This window comes from Schistocerca serialis, chromosome 6, assembly GCF_023864345.2.
Source record: "Schistocerca serialis cubense isolate TAMUIC-IGC-003099 chromosome 6, iqSchSeri2.2, whole genome shotgun sequence".
In the NCBI taxonomy this organism is placed as follows: domain Eukaryota; kingdom Metazoa; phylum Arthropoda; class Insecta; order Orthoptera; family Acrididae; genus Schistocerca; species Schistocerca serialis.
In genome coordinates, this window is record NC_064643.1 from 525963586 (window position 1) to 525986145 (window position 22560).

General features: G+C 38.3%; 1 protein-coding gene across 2 annotated transcripts in view; it reads left to right on the top strand.

Moving 5' to 3' along the window:
• The window catches only part of LOC126483953 (kelch-like protein diablo), an 81440-nt gene that overhangs the window by 25298 nt on the left and 33582 nt on the right, over positions 1–22560 (top strand). For both annotated transcript variants that reach the window (XR_007587793.1, XM_050107242.1), the window contains exons 4-7: positions 2955–3118; positions 3253–3411; positions 3885–4095; positions 15797–15980. Coding sequence is in view for 1 of the 2 variants with exons in the window: in XM_050107242.1 (XP_049963199.1) it covers positions 2955–3118; positions 3253–3411; positions 3885–4095; positions 15797–15980 (718 nt within the window). In the remaining variant the exon portion in view is untranslated. The remainder of the gene's footprint in view (positions 1–2954; positions 3119–3252; positions 3412–3884; positions 4096–15796; positions 15981–22560) is intronic.

The window sequence follows — 22560 nt, forward strand, 5'->3', positions numbered from 1 at the left end:
TTGTATGAACAATGTCGTAACTGTCATTTGTTTAGGTAGATGTAGTATTTCTTGATTTCCATAAAGCATTTGACTCATTACCACACCTATGCTTATAGTCAAAAGTACAAGCTTATGAGGTATCAAGTGAAATTTTTGGCTGGATTGAGAACTTTTTGGTAGGGAGGACACAGCATGTTATCTTGGATGGAGAGTCATCGCCAGTTGTTGAAGAAACTTCACGTGTGCCCCAGGGAAGTGTGTTGGGACCCTTGCTGTTCATGTTGCGTATTAATGACCTTGCAGACAATATTAACAGTGATCTCAGACTTTTTACAGATGATGCTGTCACCTCTAATACAGCAATGTCAGAAAGAAGCTGCATAGATATTCAGTCAGATCTTGATAAGATTTCAAAGTGCTGCAAAGATTGGCAACTTGCTTTAAATGTTCAAAAATGTAAACTTGTGCATTTCACAAAATGAAAAAATGTAATATTCTATGATTATAATATCAATGAGTCAATGTTGGCATCTGCCAACACACAAAAATACCTGGATGTAACACTTTGCAGGGATGTGAAATGGAATGATCACATAGGCTCAGTTCAGGACAATGCATATGGTAGACATTAGTTTGTTGGTCGAATACTGGGGAAGTGCAATCAGTCTACAAAGGAGACTTGTATAAAATAGGACTAACAGGTGATATTGCACATATACAGAGAAGAGCAGCATGAGTGGTCAGTGGTTTGTTTGATCCATGCGATTGTGTCGCAGAGATAATGAAGAAACAGAACTAGCAGACTCTTGAAGATAGGCATAAACTCTCGAGAAAGTCTACTAACAAAGTTCCAAGAATGGGCTTTATCTTATGACTAGGAATATACTACAACCCCGTATGTATTGCTCATATAGGGATCATAAGGATAAGATTAGAATAATTACTGCACACATAGAGGCATTCAAACAATCATGTTTCCAACACTCCATGCATGAATGGGACGGGAAGAAACCCTAATAGCTGATACCATGGGTCGTACTCTCTGCCGTGCACTTCACAATGGTTTGCAGAGTATAGCTGTAAATGTAGAAACCATTGGTACTTTACATGTATCTTCTAAGTTCTGTGTAGGGAACAAGATGTTTTATAACTATTTGTTACATTGCTATGGTGGAACCGAATCTGATTTAGTAATACGAGGGTTATTCCAAAAGTAAGGTCCGGTTATAAAAAAAAAATCAAAACTAAAATGTTTTTTCAAAACAATTGTTTTATTTACATTCCTTACATCTTTATCTATTTTTCTACATAACTTCCATACTTATTTAAACATTTGTCACATCATTCAACAAGCTTTTGAATGCCCATGTTATAGAAATCGGCCGCCTGTGACGATAACCAGTCCTTAACTGCTTCTTTCACTTCATCATCTGTGTCGAAGCGCTTGCCGCCGAGAAACTCCTTTAAGTAACGGAACAGGTGGAAATCACTTGGCGCCAGGTCCGGACTGTAAGGAGGATGGTCCATCTGTTCCCATCCAAATTTCTTGATCAGAGCTTGCGTTTCATTTGCAGTGTGGGGTCTGGCATTGTCATGCAACAACAAGATTCCAGACGACAAAAGACCACGTCGCTTATTCTGGATTGCACGTCGAAGTTTAGTCAGGGTAGCGCAGTAGGCGGCTTTATTAATCGTTGTTCCTCTCTCCATAAAGTCGACTAACAATACTCCACGTCTATCCCAGAACACAGTCGCCATAACCTTACGTGTTGAGATTGTCTGCTTTGCCTTGACCTTGACTGGCGATGACGTGTGACGCCATTGCATTGACTGACGTTTAGACTCTGGAGTGATGTGAGAAACCCATGTCTCATCCCCTGTGACAACATTGTCTAAAAGACTGTCACCTACCTTATGATATCGCTCCAAAAAATCAAGAGCAAAAGCCATTCTTTTCATTCGTTGGGGCTCAGTAAGCAGCCTGGGAACCCAACGGGCACACAATTTGTGAAACTTCAAATGTTCAGACACAATTCTGTACAAAGTTGTTCTACTCACATTCGGAAAATGCATGTCTACGTCTGTAATAGTGAATCGGCGATCTTCACGAATTTTTTTGTCAACCGCATTGACCAAATCGTCTGAAATCACTGATGGTCGGCCACACCGTGGTTCATCGTGCACATTATCCCGTCCTTCATTAAAAGCTCGCACCCACTTGCGCACTTTACTGTCGCTCATTATGTTAGGAACGTACACTTCAGTAATCTGCCGATGGATTTCCGCCGCTGAATTGTTTCTTGCAGACAAAAACCGTATCACTGCCCTTACTTCACAATCGGCGGGCTTATCAATTGTCTTAAACATTGTAAAGTGACACTGTGAACTACACTCAGCAACAGTAACAAAGCGAATGGCGGCGTTTGACGCGCAAGGCTTGCCGGGAGTCGGCGCGCATGCGTGTTTTGTCATTGGCGCCAAATTTCAATAGTTACGGCGAATCGGACCTTACTTTTGGAATAACCCTCGTATATATTATGAACTTGTCAGTTATACAGATCATATGTATAACTGGGTGAGCAATCAGAAAATTCATATTAATGAGATAGTATTTGAAAAATAGTTCGAAGTTTTCGTAATGAAATCCAAAAACTGTGTTTGCTAAATTCTATTCATTCTGTGATTCTTCATTCTTGAGGAAGAATGGGATAAGTGTTAAGAGATTGCTGAGAAAAAGCTTAGCAGGAGCACAGTTGTAATGACGAAATTGTTGATGTAATATTAGTTTCAGTAATGAATAACAAACTTCCTTCAAGTAAATTCATCTTCCATCGAGTATTTACTATATGGTTTGTCTATGTTTCATGTAATGTAGCTACATTTATTAGCTAATATTTTATTGGTTTGTGCATAATAATCTAAAAGTGTGAATAACTAAATATTTGTTTGTTTATGATTGCTTTGTTTATCAGCCTGCTTGCTGCAGTTGGCAGAAATACAGGATATATGTTGCGAGTTCCTAAAACGCCAGCTGGATCCATCGAATTGTTTGGGTATTCGTGCATTTGCTGACACGCATTCATGCCGAGAGTTGTTAAGGATAGCTGATAAGTTTACTCAACATAATTTTCAGGAGGTATCTTTTTGTGTACTACCTTTGCTTACTAAGCAAATTTTTATTAATACCACTCATTTGGAAAGCTTACATTATACTGATGCATTTTTTTGTGAAATTCAGTTTTTTTCTTTTATTTATTTTTTCCTCCCCAGGTAATGGAAAGTGAAGAATTTTTACTGTTGCCTGTTGGTCAACTAGTAGATATTATTTCGAGTGATGAACTGAATGTGAGATCTGAAGAGCAAGTATTTAGTGCTGTAATGGCTTGGGTGAAGTATAATGTCTCAGAAAGGAGGCAGCACTTAGCACAGGTAATTTTTGTTGTTGCATACTACATATAATACTATGAATTCATTGAATAGTTACGAAAATGACCCTGCCTATTCTATATCATCATGAAAAACATCAGTCCCCAAAGATGATTGTTCTGGAATGCTTATTTGTTGTGGAAACCAAAAGAATTAAATTTTGTAATTAATACTTAAAACAAAAAGTCGTATCTGTTACTCCACTGTCAAAAAATTTGCAAAACAACTGTCGTGTGATTTCAAAACTTTACCCTTTATACAGAAGTATCCAGGTTCAAACAAGTGTCTCAGAAAGGGATATTTCCACAAATTCACACTCACTTTCTGCACTACACCTTAATCTGTCATAGAGCTAGTCTCCCATTTTTTCATCCAAAACATTAGACTTTGCACCACAGACATTGTAGTTTTGAGAATATGGACACAATTATAGCTTTTAGTTTTTGACATCTTGAATGTTATGTTTCTTTTCAAAGGTACTGCAACATGTTCGACTTCCTCTTCTAAGTCCAAAATTTTTAGTTGGAACTGTGGGTTCTGATCTCCTTGTACGAAGTGATGAGGCGTGCAGAGATCTTGTTGATGAGGCCAAAAACTACCTCCTCCTGCCTCAAGAAAGGCCATTAATGCAGGGTCCAAGAACAAGACCAAGGAAACCCACAAGGCGTGGTGAAGTTCTTTTTGCAGGTAATAAACTTGCAGTTTGTATTGGCAATTTTTTTAAAAGATATGTGATAACCTCAGATCATAACAATAATTTTTTTATCAAGCTGTATCACATGGTAAAAACCTCTTAACTTCTTCCTTTCCCCTCTTTTATGCACGTAAAGGTGCAGAATAATGGTGATGTAATGTTCTTTATCCTGTCCTTGCAATGTACAAAAAGCAAATGACAGATAATGACTTCCAGAGATTTTAAGCATATAAAAACAAAGCAAAACGAAGATAATGGAATGTAGTCAAATTATGTCGGGTGATGCTGAGGGAATTAGTTTAGGAAATGAGACACTTAAAGTAGTAAAGGAGTTTTGCTATTTGGGGAGCAAAATAACTGATGATGGTCGAAGTAGAGAGGATATAAAATGTAGACTGGCAATGGCAAGGAAAGCGTTTCTGAAGAAGAGAAATTTGTTAACATCGAGTATAGATTTAAGTGTCAGGAAGTCGTTTCTGAAAGTATTTGTATGGAGTGTAGCCATGTATGGAAGTGAAACGTGGACGATAAATAGTTTGGACAAGAAGAGAATAGAAGCTTTCGAAATGTGGTGCTACAGAAGAATGCTGAAGATGAGATGGGTAGATCACGTAACTAATGATGAAGTATTGAACAGAATTGGGGAGAAGAGGAGTTGTGGCACAGCTTGACAAAAAGAAGGGACCGGTTAGTAGGACATGTCGTGAGGCATCAAGGGATCATAAATTTAGCATTGGAGGGCAGCGAGGAGGGTAAAAATCGTAGAGGGAGACCAAGAGATGAATACACTAAGCTGATTCAGAAGGATGTGGGTTGCAGTAAGTACTGGGAGATGAAGAAGCTTGCACAGGATAGGGTAGCATGGAGAGCTGCATCAAAGCAGTCTCAGGACTGAAGACCACAACAACAACAACAAACATATAAAAATGTCTGGACTTACAGCTGAAGCATATGAAATTTATTGTCAGATAGTATTAGAGAACACTGTCAGTATAAATTATGAAGTACCTAATTTCACTGAGAGACTCAGTGATTTATATGATATCTGAATGAGGCAGTGCATTTGTTAAGACACTGACCTCATATTCGAGAGGATAGAGTCTGCTCTGTCTGGCCATCCTGATTTATGTTTTCCGTGGTTTTTGTAAAGCGTTTCAGGCAAGTGTTGGGATGGTTTCTTCGATAAGGTCTTGGCCAACCGTTTTTCCTATCGTTATAAAAGCATACTTACATATTTGGTGTGCAAGTGTATTTTTGAGTACTTTTATTGTATTGTAATGGAGGGCAGAGTGGAGGGTAAAATCGTGGAGGGAGACCAAGAGATGAAAACACTAAGCAGATTCAGAAGGATGTAGGCTGCAGTATGTACTGGGAGATGAAGCAGCTTGCACAGGATAGAGTAGCATGGAGAGCTGCATCAAACCAGTCTCAGGGCTGAAGACCACAAAAACAACAATGGCAAATCTTATATCATTGGAAAATGTTCCATGAAGGAATGAATGACAAACACTCTCCTCTAAAAACTGTAGCGGTGTAGAGAAAAACAGTACCATAGTTTATGGATCACCCTAAATGCCTTATGACTAGCAGTTATGCAGCTCACAGAATATACAAATGGCCCCACCTATATTTCACTAAAAAGCAAAATGTTGTTTCCCGGAAAGGGATGGGATATGGCACAAATGATTTTGTTAAGTGCATTACCGTTAATATTGTCAGGAAATTGATTGTTGAGAATCATTTATCAGCTGCAGGATGCATTACAATGCAAATGATCAAATTTATTGTTTATCCATTACTACCCAAAATAATAGACATATTAATTGCTCTCTGACCTAGAGCTTTTTTACAAGTCTGGAAGCAGATCTGTACAAAACATTTACCAAGAAGGTGTCTTCAAAAGAATAACTTTGCAAAAATCATAGCAAAATGTGTGCACTTATAAAACTAACAACATATTTTAATTAGCTGTGTGTTTTAAAGTTCTCATGGTGCAGTGAATGGTCAGTTAGATCTGAGTTGTCCAATTGCTGAATCCTTATTTCTTTGTGTAATATCTTTCGGCCATCTTCTGGGTGTCTGAAAGGCTGAAGCTACATTGCTTACTCAAGGCTTTTAAAGCCGTGGATTGCGTCACTGCACATGCGACCAGAGAGAAATGAACAAGAGAGACGTCATTTGGTATAAAGTGTTATGCATAAACTGAATCTGTGATTAGCTGTTCAATCAGTGTTTGGGTATCAGTGTGTCATTAGTTGCCGCACTGTAGTGACGTCATGGAGAGTTCATTAAACAAAGTGCTGGACTGCATGCTTTGCCCAGGCTGAAACTGCTTTCTCTGTTGCATGCTTCACCACCGTTTCCTATAAAGATGAAGTCAGTACTATAACTTAAACATTGTTATACCACTTAGCGACCAGTGTCGATGTATTATGTTACCACATGTGATTCATTGGGCTGTTGGTGTTCTGTGTATCTTTCATGAACAGTTTGTGTTGTCTACCCAATTTATGATGGGCAGTATTTACAGGGTATCATATTAAACTTAACCTTGTAGAGCAGAAGTCATTTTTGACAGAACCTAAAATGACTGCTGTCTTCAATGGAGGGTGAAAAATCCTTTTCACTTTGTACTTAGAGGATCTGACCTACTTCTGATGAGGGGCTTCCCACATATGGCAGGGAATCCATTGATTTGAATGTCTTCTCTCGTTGTAGTGTTCGTTGACGTGTCAGTAGCCAAGAAAACTGGAACTTGATTGAGTCTAATAAAAAAAATACGATGACAGTTTCATGGAATGAGAGTCGGCCCTTCTCGGTTCAGCCTGATGGTCAATCACTAAATCATAGGACTGTACTAGCAAGTAATCACTTACATTGCACAGGGATGTTCATATGTGGATGAAGTCCATAGTGATAGTGTCCTGTGAGGCAGTGAACTCAGATATGAATCAGAGACAAAGTCCGACAAAACCGTGAGCTGCAGTGAACCTGACGGATTAGAGAGTGCTCAGCAGAACAACTCCGTTTGGTGGACTGCCTAGAACGTGGTGCATGCTTGGTGAAAGATCCCTGATTATGAAACCACTAGGCGCGGACAGTATAAAGCCTGGAGTGCAAACTGACTGTACAATAGTTAGGCGGTGGCCCAAGTACTCATTGAGTGTACCAATGGAGGCACATGAGTCACGGAAGTGAATGGCATTGGTGTTTTTGGTGACACTGGAGGCAAGACTGGTGCCACACAGTTCTGTGGTGGCTGCTGGAGATTTGGTTGTAAAAAAACCCAGCATATTTGGTGTGTTGCTGCAAATTGTTTTTGTCTGAGCTCGAGAGGAATAGTCGTTAGGAGGCCAGAGCTGCAGCAACTCACAGTACATTACTGTGTGAGGAGGCCAGAGCTGCGGCAACTCGCAGTACACTACAGTGTGGTTGGTGACTGTATTGCCGGGATACAGTACTCGGCTTCCTCATTCGTTGAGTCGAGCTTTGGTTTTATCTGACCAATGGAGTTGACATGGGCCGTTCATGTCACCCTTTTGCCAATTTGTTTATGGAGGACTTCAAGGAGAAACCACTGGAATCTACTAGTTTTAAACCCACAGTGTTTGGGGACATTTGAATACAATTTACTTCCCCTCAGTTATTGAAATTAGTATGTTTAGCAAATTCTGGTTAATTGGAATAAAACCAACCATACACAAAACTTCAGGGGTTAAATTATTCCAGCATTGGACATCCATGGTTTCACCAGGAGAAAGAACAAGCCAAAACCTCACTTCTGTAATGCAATATCAAATAACCTGTCTGGAACGATAAGCACTGGTCTAAAAGGGGAGCATGACTTAGTTACAACAGTGACGTACCTTCGTATGCCGTGTACCTGAAATCCAGCTGCACGTCATTGACCTGTTAACATATCTGCTCTTATCTATAATGCAGTTGTTCTTTCGCTTCACTTCCTTGTGTGAACCTGATTAGAATTTATATGAATACAATAACACTCCAGAAACGGATGGTACCCCATTAAAGAAAGATCAAACTATTCAGGTAAAAATCAAGTAATTATTGAGATTTTTTTGCTCCATTTAAGTTGGTGCACATATATTACAACATTTACGAGGTGCATTCAAGTTCTAAGGCCTCCGATTTTTTTTTCTAATTAACTACTCACCCGAAATCGATGAAACTGGTGTTACTTCTCGACGTAATCGACCTGCAGACATACACATTTTTCACAACGCTGACGCCATGTTTCCATGGCAGCGGCGAAGGCTTCTTTAGGAGTCTGTTTTGACCACTGGAAAATCGCTGAGGCAATAGCAGCACGGCTGGTGAATGTGCGGCCACGGAGAGTGTCTTTCATTGTTGGAAAAAGCCAAAAGTCACTAGGAGCCAGGTCAGGTGAGTAGGGAGCATGAGGAATCACTTCAGAGTTGTTATCACGAAGAAACTGTTGCGTAATGTTAGCTCGATGTGCGGGTGCGTTGTCTTGGTGAAACAGCACTCGCGCAGCCCTTCTCAGATGTTTTTGTTGCAGTGCAGGAAGGAATTTGTTCTTCAAAACATTTTCGTAGGATGCACCTGTTACCGTAGTGCCCTTTGGATCGCAATGGGTAAGGATTACGCCCTCGCTGTCCCAGAACATGGACACCATCTTTTTTCAGCACTGGCGGTTACCCGAATTTTTTTTGGTGGCGGTGAATCTGTGTGCTTCCATTGAGCTGACTGGCGCTTTCTTTCTGGATTGAAAAATGGCATCCACGTCTCATCCAGTGTCACAACCGACGAAAAGAAAGTCCCATTCATGCTGTCGTTGCGCGTCAACATTGCTTGGCAACATGCCACACGGGCAGCCATGTAGTCGTCCGTCAGCATTCGTGGCACCCGCCTGGTTGACACTTCTCGCATTTTCAGGTCGTCACGCAGGATTGTGTGCACAGAACCCACAGAAATGCCAACTCTGGAGGCGATCTGTTCAACAGTCATTCGGCGATCCCCCAAAACAATTCTCTCCACTTTCTCGATCATGTCGTCAGACCAGCTTGTGCGAGCCCAAGGTTGTTTCGGTTTGTTGTCACACGATGTTCTGCCTTCATTAAACTGTTGCACCCACGAACGCACTTTCGGCACATCCATAACTCCATCACCACATGTCTCCTTCAACTGTCGATGAATTTCAATTGGTTTCACACCACGCAAATTCAGAAAACGAATGATTGCACGCTGTTCAAGTAAGGAAAACGTCGCCATTTTAAGTATTTAAAACAGTTCTCATTCTCGCCGCTGGCGGTAAAATTCCATCTGCCGTATGGTGCTGCCATCTCTGGGACGTATTGACAATGAACGCGGCCTCATTTTAAAACAATGCGCATGTTTCTATCTCTTTCCAGTCCAGAGAAAAAAAATCGGAGGCCTTAGAACTTGAATGCACCTCGTATGCAAAGTTGATGTAGCATTCATCAGAATTCCAGGCATTTGCAAGACTGAAACTAATTCAGATTGGCAAGATGATTCCGCTCTGCTGAATTAGTACTCGCACTTACCATTAAATATCTTTGCTGCTGTGGCATGTGGAACTGAAGCACAAACCACCACAATATGAGGGTTGGACAAAAATATGGAAACATAACTAGAAATGCATGCTTGAACAAAATACAGACACTAACCAGGTCTGCAGGAGGGCCTATTGTATTTGACCGTGGACTGCTCTTGTACAATGTCCTCAATATGTTGCAAGTGTCAGTCATGATCAGAACAGTATTCTGTGTATAGTCCAATTGAAATTACTTGACAGTTGACATCTGTCACTTGGCGCTACAGTGTTTCCATATCGGCTGCCAGCTACCACTCAGCTATAGATGACAAACAAACACAGGAGTCACATCAGAAATGCGTAACATGGAGCAGCGTTGGAAATGGCCACCGTGAAGTGCATCAGAAATATGAGATACTCCGTCAACAACTGATTTAGTTACCGGTGACTAAACTGTGGCAGACAATATGTTCTGTAGCCCTGAATTTAAACCCATGGCCTAAGTTAACCACAACCTTGTGATGTGCAATATATTCAAGAAAATGGCGATCAGCAGTCTATGGCAGAACCAAAATCACAATCACTTTGTTCACAGCAATTAAATCTAACCTGTGCAAGCAAACTCAAGGCAGAAAAAATTCAGTTTCAATGCTAAAAGCAAACGGCAATTTATTGCTATCATTTGTTACCTGGCACTGTCCTCACACTGGCTACATGATCTGCTGTGTTTTTAACTGATAAGTAGTCATTATTGGCACGTGGTGGCAGATTATTGGTGATGCAGGCAGATTCCAAATGAAAAAGAATGATAGGAAGAAAAATAAGAGTAAATATAAAAGTCAATATAGCGATGGAAATTATGTGACAAAGTATTAGAAATAAAAAAGTTACATTTAAACCAATTAATTGAATAAAAATAGTAACCATACTCTTTTGATTAGATTTTTTGTAAAGTCTTGATACCACTGATAAGTTTCGAACCTTCAACCTTCTCCACATCAGCTTTATATGCTAACGGTTGCACTATGCCAAAACATTAGGTTAGGTAGTTTTAAATATTAACTGTGATCATCCAGTCGTGACGATGAATTGCATCCTTAAAAGATTCATCTTCATGGAATGTCATGCGAAATTTATCTAATGTAAGTCAATCTCTGATTATGATAAATGTATATGTGATGCTGAATCGCATCTTACGCAGAATTATCCAGTAGTGTTCGGTTAGTGCTGCATATGAAGTGTGTTCATTTTATTAGCATCATTTTGTGTGTGTTGATTTTGGTGTGGTTATCGTAAAATACAAAATAAAGATAATGCCAGATCCATGATTCAGCATCCAAACACATAAAGAGAGAAAGCTGGGCTAGGAATTGGAACTGGACTGACAAATTGTTGTGGCAGTTTGGTAGTGGTGAACAATTCAAGCATGACTTTGAGAGCTCTGATTGGAGGAAACTATCTACAACACTCGACGTGTCAACTATCAAGCAGTTTTAATTGGACTGTAGTTTTGAATGTGTTATGTCGGACCTAAAAGGTGGATTCGAACATGGACAAATCGTTGGTGCTCGTATGGTGGTTGCTTCTGTAACCAAGGGAGCCAAAGTGTTTGGTGTTTCAAGAGGCACCATATCAAAGCTTTATACTGCATCCAGGGAAGGCAGAAAATCATCATCCACTAAGTCATAAAGCAAATGAAAGTATGATTGCAACATACTGTCATTGAAGAGGATTGTAACGAAAAATAAGAGGGCGACAACTGCGAAAGTCGCTGCAGAGCTGAATGTCACACTCACGAATCCTGTCAGTACTGAAACAACATGAAGGGAGCACCATAAGCTGGGAATTGCAGGGTGAACTGGAATTCCAAAACCACCCTCAGTCAGGCAACTGTTGTTTTGTTGGATGAATCTTGTTTCACACTGTTTCCAACTTCTTTCTGATTTATATCCCGAGAGTGAAACATAGCTGGGTGTTCGGTGATGATTTGGGCAGGCATATTGTGGTATTCCATGGATGCCATAGTTACTCTGCAGGTTGGGATTACTGCGAAGGATTATGTGACCATTTTGGTTGATCAAGTGCATCCAGTGGTACAGTGTTGGACCTCAGCAGCGATGCTGTGTTTGAAGGTGACAGAGCCCCTGTTAACATAGCTCACGTTTTCCAGGAGCATGAGAATGAAGTGTCAAATCTCCCCTGGCCACCAGAGTCACCAGATCTCTATATTATTGAGTCTTTGTGGTGTGTGGTGTTTGGGGAGAAGGGTGCTTTTGATCACTATCCAGCTCCATCATCATTACCTGATCTTGCCACTATTTCGCAGAAAGAATGGTGGAAGAGTCCACTGAAAACTACAAAAGACCTGTATTTATCCATTCCAAAACAGCTATAAACTGTTTTGGAGATAAGTATTTTTCTTCACCATTTTAAGTATGGCAATGTGTGTTGTGTTTTTGGTGTCCCCCCCCTCAGTAGTTTTGGGATCTGCCGGCAATTAACACAATTTCTCTCTGAGACAGGCTATGTGAACTCAATAGTCACAACTAGATAGCCATCACAACGCTGATCCAGTACACAACTAGTTAATCAGCATCATCCAGCTCACTGACATTTGGATGAGTGATGATGTATGGTGCTTGTAAGCTTTGTTCAATCAACATATCTCCATCTAAGTGTGTAGTTATTGTCACCAGCAAAATATTCTATGAAGTACCAATCAATACATCAAAGGAGCTGTTTTTCATAATTTGTTACCAAATGAAGGTAAGTCATTTGACAGGGGATACTTTTGAGAAGCAGCTTATCCAAAAATGCCCATATAACTTGGATTTAACATGAAAAATAACATGAGAAGTAATCCTGTACTAAAAATAATTATAGTGATTGTAGCATATGTAAAATATTTATAATTTGTAACCGTAAAAAAATTTATACAGTGTTATGTCAACATTACCATGATACTAGCAGATGTTTTTGACATGTTCGTGTCCCTGAGGTTCTCTCCACTATGGGTCCGTGAAATGAAGACTATATCTAACTATCCGACACACTTTGCAAGTAATTCAGGAGTAGAGGTAACTCACTGATAGCAGAGGCATTGAGTCTTAGACAGGCACACAAATACAGCTGAAAACTTTCATAGCTTTCAGACAGTTCCCCAGGAACTTCAAAAGAGAACCAAAAATAAGTTAGAATAAGAACAAAATAATGTATAACCAATACAATGACAAAAAAATATAAATTAAGAATGAGGTTATAGAACAAGCGGATGTGGTTTTGTATTTAGGACAGACGAATGCCTTTAGATGGACAGGAAAAGAAGCTGAAAAGTCAAAATGTTTGGAAGTGATTTTGGTGAACTGTGGAGTTTTAAAAACTAAGCAAGGTACAGTGTATTTTAAATGTAAATTGACAATCAGTGTTTGTTACTAGTTTTGATTTATAGCAGTGAGACATAGACTCTTAGTAAGGAAAATAATTCAGAAAGTGTCCTTTGCTTGATGATCATCGAAGACAGGAAAAGAAAACGCACACATGGATCAAGGAACAAACTGTAATGTTAGATGTAATTAGGACAAAAATGGAAATGGAAAAAAAAGAGAGAGATACGGGGAGTGCCAGGCAAATGATTGGTAGAAGAATGAAAGGTTTTTATCAGCTTCCAAGAGCTAAGAAAAGAATGTGTGACAACCTATTAAAAAATGGTGATGGTTGACAGTAGAAATCGTGTAGAGTTCATAGCTAAAGACTATAATACATGAAGAAATCTAAAGAATCCAATAGTGGGTGTCAAACGGCATGATGAAGATGACGACGATAGATGTAAGGTCCAGCCTAGCCCAACTTGTTCCATTTCTACCTATCTTCTGAAATTGCAACAGATGTTGCATTATTTCCTAATAAAAATTCAGCACCATTCAATTGCAGTCCTTATCACATCTAAGGAAATGTACTCTCTTCAGTGCCCATGTGTACATCTTCGTGTAAACTTACTGTATGGTATGTAGCGAAGGGTACGTGATGTAACAATTTAGCCTCACTTTCCATCCTAGTTCATTCACAAATGTTCCATGGAATATGCAACTGACAATATGCCTCAGTGTAAGTTCAGTTTTTTTTTCCTAAATTTGTCATTATTGTTAGTGAGTGTATTTTAAAAATTATCCTTTACTTGGTGCACAATGTCTTTGCTCCACTGTTTTTCACTAAAGTTTATTGAGCATTTCTGTGATGCTCTTGCCATGATTGAACAATCCCATGACAAGTTTTTCATCTCTTCTTTGACTTTTCTCTGCCACATACACATGGCAAGACAGTGGATTCATGTATCATTGGTTGGTAAGAGACAATGACAGACAGCAAAAGAGGTACACATTATATACTTTGTAAATATCTGTCACACAAGAATACGTCCACCTTATAGCTGAAAGCTGTCGTGTTGCATTGTAAAACGAGATGCTGCCCGATTATCTGCATCTGTTCATCACTGTAGACAAACTTCTTTCCTGCAAACAGTATCCAACAACAGTGTTCATAAGCCTGTACTAATCTGTTCCATGCAAAGTTTTCATCATCAGAGGTACTTGTATGAGGTGATAGTTTCTGCATCCTGTACCAAAGTGGTGGTTTTGGATGGCATAGCTACTGGGCAGTATAAAGCATTGGATTGGTTAGGGATTTAGTATGTTGCGATTCATTTACTTTCTGTAGGAATCCATGACAGTTTTCTGACCCCTGTCATCCATGCAAGTGCCTGCAAAAGTTTATAGAGGTTGAGTGTCCCACACATAAAGTGTCCATTACCTGACCTTGATTAAATGTGCTGCAATTGAATGCTTTGTCCGTTCTACACTTGACTGTCATCGTACTGGTCAGTCCTGTATCTAATAGTGTACGACTTGTGTGATGTACTAAATTATTGGATTTGATGTGGTAACAGGAGTGCTCTTCCAACATGCGAGTCATATCTAATTCATTTGCTCAGATATCTATTTCATTTCAGTTCCTTCTTTTATTGTTTTATTTTCATTACCTCCTTAAAAACTAAAAGAGGAAGTAAAATTGGAATGCTGAGTGTAGTGTCCTGTTGATGATACTGAGTAATCAAGAAACAGCCATGTATAATTCATGTGCAACTGTTGTAAATTTAATTGTCAGAAACTTTTTTACAGCCATGACTAACAACTATTAAGGCATGTTAGTGTGACATCTGTATGTTTCATGCTCCAGGTGTTTTTGCCCCTTGCCATCAGAAATGTCATGTGTACTCCTCACATAAGATTACTATTTGGACATGTAAATAAATCATTTGCCTACAAATTTATTTTCACAGTCTGTAACGCTGGAATGAATGCTGTTACAGTATTATAGTAATCTGTGTCACTTACAGTGAACACAAATACTGTTTCTTAGTTGTGCCTTTTGTTTGTGTGATGTAATTTTCTGCTGAATTAATATCCCATTTTTGTAATGACTTCATTTGATTGTCCTTTCTGCTAAATTAATATCCTTTTTCCCTAATGAAATGAACACATTATGATTTAGTACTGAATTGTATTTCTACTGTCTGTTTCAACTACAAACAGTATACTCATTTACAAAGATTTTCCTTTCCCCCTTGTTTTTCTTATTTAATGTTTTACGTTTGACCATAATATCTACCGGCCGCTGTGGCCGAGTGGTTCTAGGTGCTTCAGTCGAGAACCGTGCTGCTGCTACAGTCGCAGGTTCGAATCCTGCCTCGGGCATGGATGTTTGTGCTGTCCTTAGATTAGTTAGGTGTAAGTAGTTCTAAGTCTAGGGGACTGATGACCTTATATGTTAAGTCCCATAGTGCTTATAGCCATTTGAACCATAACAACTTATAAGCTCATCTGATGTCATGTATGATTGTAGTATTTACTAAAAGAAGTGAAATGTTAAAGAAAAAAAAAAAAGAAATACTCAAACTGAAAAATAATGGCACATATTGGCTGGCAGAGTTGGTCAGCATTGGAAATAGGTGTATGAAACAAAAGTAGTTCTGTGTCTGATCAATAGCAAACAATAATATACTGTATGCACACTGCCAGAGTAATGAAACCTGTTTTGCTTTCAAGAATACTAACTTTTCTGCTCTAAGTATTTGGCAGATATTGATTATAATTTTTCCATAGTTGGAGGATGGTGCAGTGGGGATGCAATAGCTTCCGTGGAACGGTTTGATCCTCAATCAGCTGACTGGAAAATGGTTGCACCAATGAGTAAACGAAGATGTGGTGTTGGTGTTGCTGTACTAAACGATTTACTGTACGCAGTTGGTGGCCATGATGGGCAGTCCTACCTGAACAGCATAGAAAGGTAAGAGAATATCAGTACTTTAATAAATGTAGTGTTTCTTTCTTTTGTTTTGTATTATCTGGAGGAAAATAATAACTTTACCATTTAAACAACAGAAAGAATCAGCAGAAGAGTGTTATTTTGTGATGCATGCCAGTGCTTTGTTAAATCTGTAAATGTTAAATCAGAAGATACTTGTTTCTTTTAATTTTTCCACAAATTTTTGCAATATTTTTATCTATTTAGCCTACCATGTGAAACAAAGCTTGTTCTTGTGTAAAAAAATATTGTTTACTTATTAAGCACTCCTTCTTTGTGAGTCAAGATTGTCTTCATAAAACATAACTTGAAATGTTTTGAGATCATTTGTATTACTTATTAACAGTGCAAGTATAACCTACTTTTTATACTTTAAAATTTTCTTCAGTGATCTGGTGTTTAATATAGAGCCATTTCTCAATTTTTGTGATGTCTCAATCAGATGGAAGGAATATGTTCAACTTTTTCCAAGAAACAGGTAGGTAAGTTAGTTGTTTAAGGTAACCAAGTTGTAATATTATTTTGCCCACCATAGTTCTCCAAAATTCCTTGCTATCTTCATTTAACACACACAAAAACCTTCGTGTACTTTGCAGTTTTGTTTATAAAAGGTGAGGCCCTATCAGCAGACTCAAGTCCACAACTGTCGTGAATATATTCACCTTGTCTGGTTTGCCCAAATCTACAGGTCCACAGCTTCACATTATGCTTGATGTGATTTTAAATTTATTGATAACAAACAAAAGCTGTACGTAAAATATGGGATAGGCAACAATTCATTTATAGGAGGCTGAAGTGTGAAGCATAGAAACATAAAACGGAAAGCATTATTCACACTAGCTTTCGAGTTATTGCACTTTTTCTAGTAAAATTACGCACAAAGAGACATGTAATACACAAATAATCAAATGGAAAAACAGGAAAAATCACTAAAACTGGATTATTTTGTCTGTACTGTCTGTGACCATACTAGAAACATTACATTGTAGCCAAATGCAAAACCCATATAAAGTGTACTTTAATATTGATTTGAAAATATCATCATTATATGGCAATAACATTCTAAAGTACAATAACAAAAGAAACATTGAACTCGTAAGCGAAGATAAGTTCATCCTGATAATTTGATATACAATATTGAATTCCAACTATCAAAGTCAAATACCTTTAAATCAGTGCAACAGACCGGTCTATTGTGTATTGAAGGTGAAATGGAAAAGGAACTGCATCAGAGGATATTAGCAGTCCTGACGTCAAAAACTTACAAGAGTTTGATGTCATAGAGGGGTGAGAGCGGTGCATAGGGGACTGTTGATCTGCAGACTTTACTTGGCCAGAATCTTCTAGTGAGCCTGCTATTTATTTGCTTGAGATTGGACATACAGAGAATTCACGTATGCCACAGGTGTCAGGTTTCTGTTGTTATGGGGCGAAGGTGTTGCTGCTATGGGGAGCAATGAGATACATAGCAGTTTACCAAAATGTGATTCTGTTGAATTCCTCACTCTTTTTGTAAATTGAGGTCAGTTGCAAGCACTTGATTCATTCCTAATCAATTTGATTGGGAAGAAGGTCGTTTATGCATAATAACCTAAATTTTTGCACAGTAAAAGTTTGTTGTGATTCTACTTGTATTTATTTTGTCAACTTTCTTGATGTGATTCAAGCTTTTGTGTTTAGTTTCTCTTGGACATTATCCCCAGCATTAGGGTCTACTAGAATTCATTGGCAGTCCAAACCACCTCTTATTCACAGTGACAGAGTAGATTTTGTGGGGGATAGCTTCCACCAGTTAATCCCACAAAGACTGATATGAGAGCACTGCTCAACCTACTTTCTGATATTTTCATAGAAATGAATTCTAAAGTGATTTTAGTATCTTGGACTGTGTACAAGTTTGAAATACTTCGGTGCATGTAATTTGTTCCATACAAAAGATGATGATTTTAATAGTGGAAGGTAGATGATGATATAAAAATAATATGAAAAGGACAGACTGCTACTTACCGTTTAGAGAAGCCATTGAGTCACAGACAGACACAATGAAAAAGACTTTTAAATGTTCAAGCTTTCAGACAAAAAATTCATTCTTCCGAAAAAGAATACGCGTGCGCACACACATTCACACAACGCTCACACACATGATCTGTTTCTGGATGCTGGGCCCCAGCAGCCTTTTCCGCTGTGCCTGTCTGTAACTCAAAGCTCCTCTATTTGGTAAGTAGTAATATATCCTTTTCAGATGATGTTTGGTTAATATTAATTAATTAAATACTGGCACAAAAGGCTTGATAACTTAAGAGATACTTTGCCCTGGAAAATCCAAGTTCGGATTTGTAGACCTTCTGTCCCCATGTCATCCCATTTCAGTCAATATAAGTAGTATGATGTGCATGCAAACAAAACAGGAAATCCTTGAGAGTCCACAAATTCTATTTTGATCCACTGAGTCATACTGAAAATTAGTCTTTAGGGCCATTGGCAATTGTACAGATAACCATTTTATTCGTAAGACATTTCTGTTATTTTACCAAGGACTTTGTTGGAATGAAAATGGTTAAAAGTCAAACAACGTTTTCTTAACAATAATGGACATTACTTGATCAAACAGTACTGTGTCTTCGGTTGTTTTAATATGTTGTTCAAATGCTCTCTCTTGTTTTGACTAAGCATCCTACCAAATGAGAACATTCTGACCATCATGTGAACAAAGTTCTACTATTGTAAAGTCAACAACTCACTGAGTAGTCTTAGCTTTGTTGTCAACAAGCACAGAAACAAGAGTGAAAGTTTCACTAGCTTTTGGATTAATCCTTTTGATGTGAAAAGTATATTTGCTTGTCAGTCAAACTTTCTTATGTGACAAAGTATTGTCAGATTCGAATCACTAATATCTATGACAGTGTAAACAGTGTTTGAGCCCACATCTGACAGATCAAGTCTGTCTGTTTGTTGTGCTTTGTTTGTCTTGTTTTGCCTGTGACGTGATTGTACCAGTGTACACACATGAACAGGAGTGTTATATTTTATCTCTGTGTAAAGTTATACATCGGTATAGCGTGGAAATGCATTTAGCTAGGACATTAGTTTGGATGTAATTGTAAAGAGCTTGCAGAGCATTACTAGGACCCAAAGTGAGACAATAAAAATACTCATCATAATATAAGTAAAAATCAGTATTAAATATTGAAAATTACAAAATAATGCAAGATACCATATCATATATGACTCATACATGTCCACAGAATTATAGAAAATGCAAGTTAGAGTAAAGCTTGCATTGAAAGGAATCCAAAAGCTAACAAGCCAAGTGCCAAACGAATGTAAGAGAAGCTATAGCTGTGTCGAAAAGTAAACTGAGAAAATAGCACAAAGTAGTTACATACATGTGCATCCAGGGAATATCTCATGACTCGTTCAGCTGTTCTTGGAATGTTAATATTTGATGTATTCAAGTGAATTTAGCTTCATGTAGAAGTTGGTATGAATTTGTTCCAATTTTGGCTGACAGTTACAAAAGTCCTTAGTAGATTGTTCTGGAACTATTTCACCCTTACAATTTTCATTAAGGCTGCCTTCCTTTTACTGCCACTTTTCTCCCTATCTTTTTAAATGATCACCTAAAGATAACTTCTGTGAACACACCTTCAGTTTTGATACCATCAATGTGATTGAAAACTGTAAAATGTCAGTAAAAGAATTTTACGCTCTGTTATGTTTATGAACATCAGCATCTGCATCTGCCCACAAGCTGCAGTTGTTCACCTTTTTTGGTCTTAAAATAGTACCACCCTATCCTGTGCTTCTAGGACTTCAGATATATTTTTTTTTAATTGACCAATTTCCAGAAGGTATTAAAAAATCATTTGTTATGGTTGAACAACCCCCCACCCCCACTTATTTGGAGCTGTTTATTGAGTACTGAGCAAAGTAGAGCAGTGGTTAGCACAGTGCACTTGCATTTGGGAGGATGATTGTTCAAACCCATGTCGGGCCATCCTGATTTAGGTTTCCCATGATCTCCCAGAATCACGTAAGGCAAATGTCGAGATGGCTCCTTTGAAAGGGCAAGGCTGATTTCCTTCTCCATTCTTCCCTGATCCGAGCTTGTGCTCCATCTCTAATGACCTTGTTGTTGATAGGATGTTACTAATTTCCTCCCTCCTGCAACTATTTCCCCGTTATAGCTTTTGTGAAGCCTGCCTTTGTTTTCCCTTAGTTTTTTGTGTTCTCACTAATACTTCTTTTCCTTTGTCATTTGATTTGTGGGCTCTCTGGTATAGGATGCTATGACCTGCAAGAGGTTTCAGGTGTGTAGAGATTTGACTTACTAAATTAAATAGTTTGTAACAGTGCTAACCCACAGTCCTTGACCCTAAGGGCAAAACAACAGTAAGAGATAGATAAATAAAAGTCAAAGAAGAGCTGCTGATGTAAGCAGCTGATTACACATTGAAAAGTCAGATAGTCCAAGTAGCTAAAAGCTATTGGCAGGTGATCTGATCGGAACAGGCTGATGTGCATCACTGAGAGTTATCACCATCAGATGGTAACAAAGAGTTGGAACTGGTATTTTGTAACAATTTTACATAATTTGGGGGGCTAAAGTTTCTTTCCTGGCATTGTTGTTGATTGTCAGTAATTCATCAGCAGATTTCATTCACTCCAAATAAATGCATGATCTTGATAACAAACATGTTGCACTGACTTCATTACTTTATACTTTCCAAGTTTTAAACATAGTTATACTACTCTCTAAGCCTGCCCTACGTGGTCTCTGCCACACAATACTTAGTAACTTTTTAATAATCAAAATTCTTAGAGATTATTATTGAAACAATTGCCTAAATTAAGTTACAGTTGTAAACAGATGTTTCTGTAAAAAGTTTGATATATTGCGTAATATTGAAAATATGAAAAAAATCTTCTGACATAATTACAGTTCAGAATAAATAAAATTTTTGATGTGAAAAAGAATGAGATAGTGTCTTTAAACAATGTCTTTACTCAATATTTCAATTACATGTTAATTACTGTAAGTTTTATGTTGCTGATATATTTTCAGTGTCTGTGGTGTTCTGGGTTTTGATGTATACAGTCTTCTTGAGGTAAACAAATCATACCCAATCCCAGAAACTGATGATAGGATTATCTTTCCAGAATGTTCTAAAGAAAGTAAATCTACACCAGAGAAATGAATTAAACATGGAAAATTAAAAATACATGACTCTAAGACAGATATGAAGTTCACAACCGAGTGGAAATAGAAATTGACAAATTAGCAGTCACTGAAAATGTACACAAAAAATATTAGACTATAGGATTGTGTTACTTATTAGTCCTCATATCGATAATTTCAATTTGTGCTTTCCTAGTCTGCCATGTTACTAGCTGCATGATTCATGGTTTTCTTTTTAGTCAGAATGAGAGTGTCATAGAGATGCTGTACAAGCTACAGTAGGAGATGTTACAAGATAGGCATTGTGCTTCATCATGGAGAGCCATATTAATTCTGAGGACTCATGTTCCAGAATGTGTCAAGGCGCTTGTTGTTGTTGTTGTTGTTGTTGTGGTCTTCAGTCCAGAGATTGGTTTGGTGCGGCTCTCCATGATACTCTATCCTTGTAAGCTTCCTCATCTTCGAGTAACTACTGCAACCTACATCCTTCTAGATCACCTTCCATTCTTCCCCCCAATACTAAACTGGTGATCCCTTGATGCGTCAAAACATGTCTACCAGTGGATCCCGTCTTTTAGTCAAGTTGTGCCACAAATTTCTCTTCTCCCCAATTCTAGTCGGTACCTCCTTGTTAGTTACATGATCTACCCATCTAATCTTACAGCATTCTTCTGTAGCACCACATATCGAAACTGTGATTCTCTTCTTGTCTAAACTATTTATCATCCATGTTTCACTTCCATACATGGCTACACTTCTTACAAATACTTTCAGAAAAAAGTTACTGACACTTAAATCTACCCTCGATGTTTACAAATTTCTCCTTTCCATAAACACTTTCCTTGCCATTGCCAGTCTACATTTTATATCGTCTCTACTTCAACCACCACCAGTTATTTTGCTCCCCAAACAGCAAAACTCCTTTACTACTTTGTTTCATTTTCTAATCTAATTCCCTCAGCATCACATAATTTAAATCGACTACATTCCATTATCCTCGTTTTGCTTTTGTTGATGTTCATCTTATATCCTCCTCTCAAGACACTGTCCATTCCATTCAACTGCTCTTCCAGGTCCTTTGCTGTCTCTGGCAGAATTACGATGTCATTGGCAAACCTCAAGGTTTTTATTTCTTCTCCATGGGTTTTAATTCCTACTCCAAATTTTTCTTTTGTTTCCTTTACTGCTTGCTCAATATGCAGATTGAATAACATTGGGGATAGGCTACAACCTGTGTCACTCCCTTACCAACCACTTCTTCCCCTTCATGCCCAACTCTTATAACTGCCATCTAGTTTCTGAACAAGTTGTAAATAGCATTTTGCTCCCTGTGTTTTACCCCTGCCACCTTCAGAATTTGAAAGAGAGTATTCCAATCAGCAT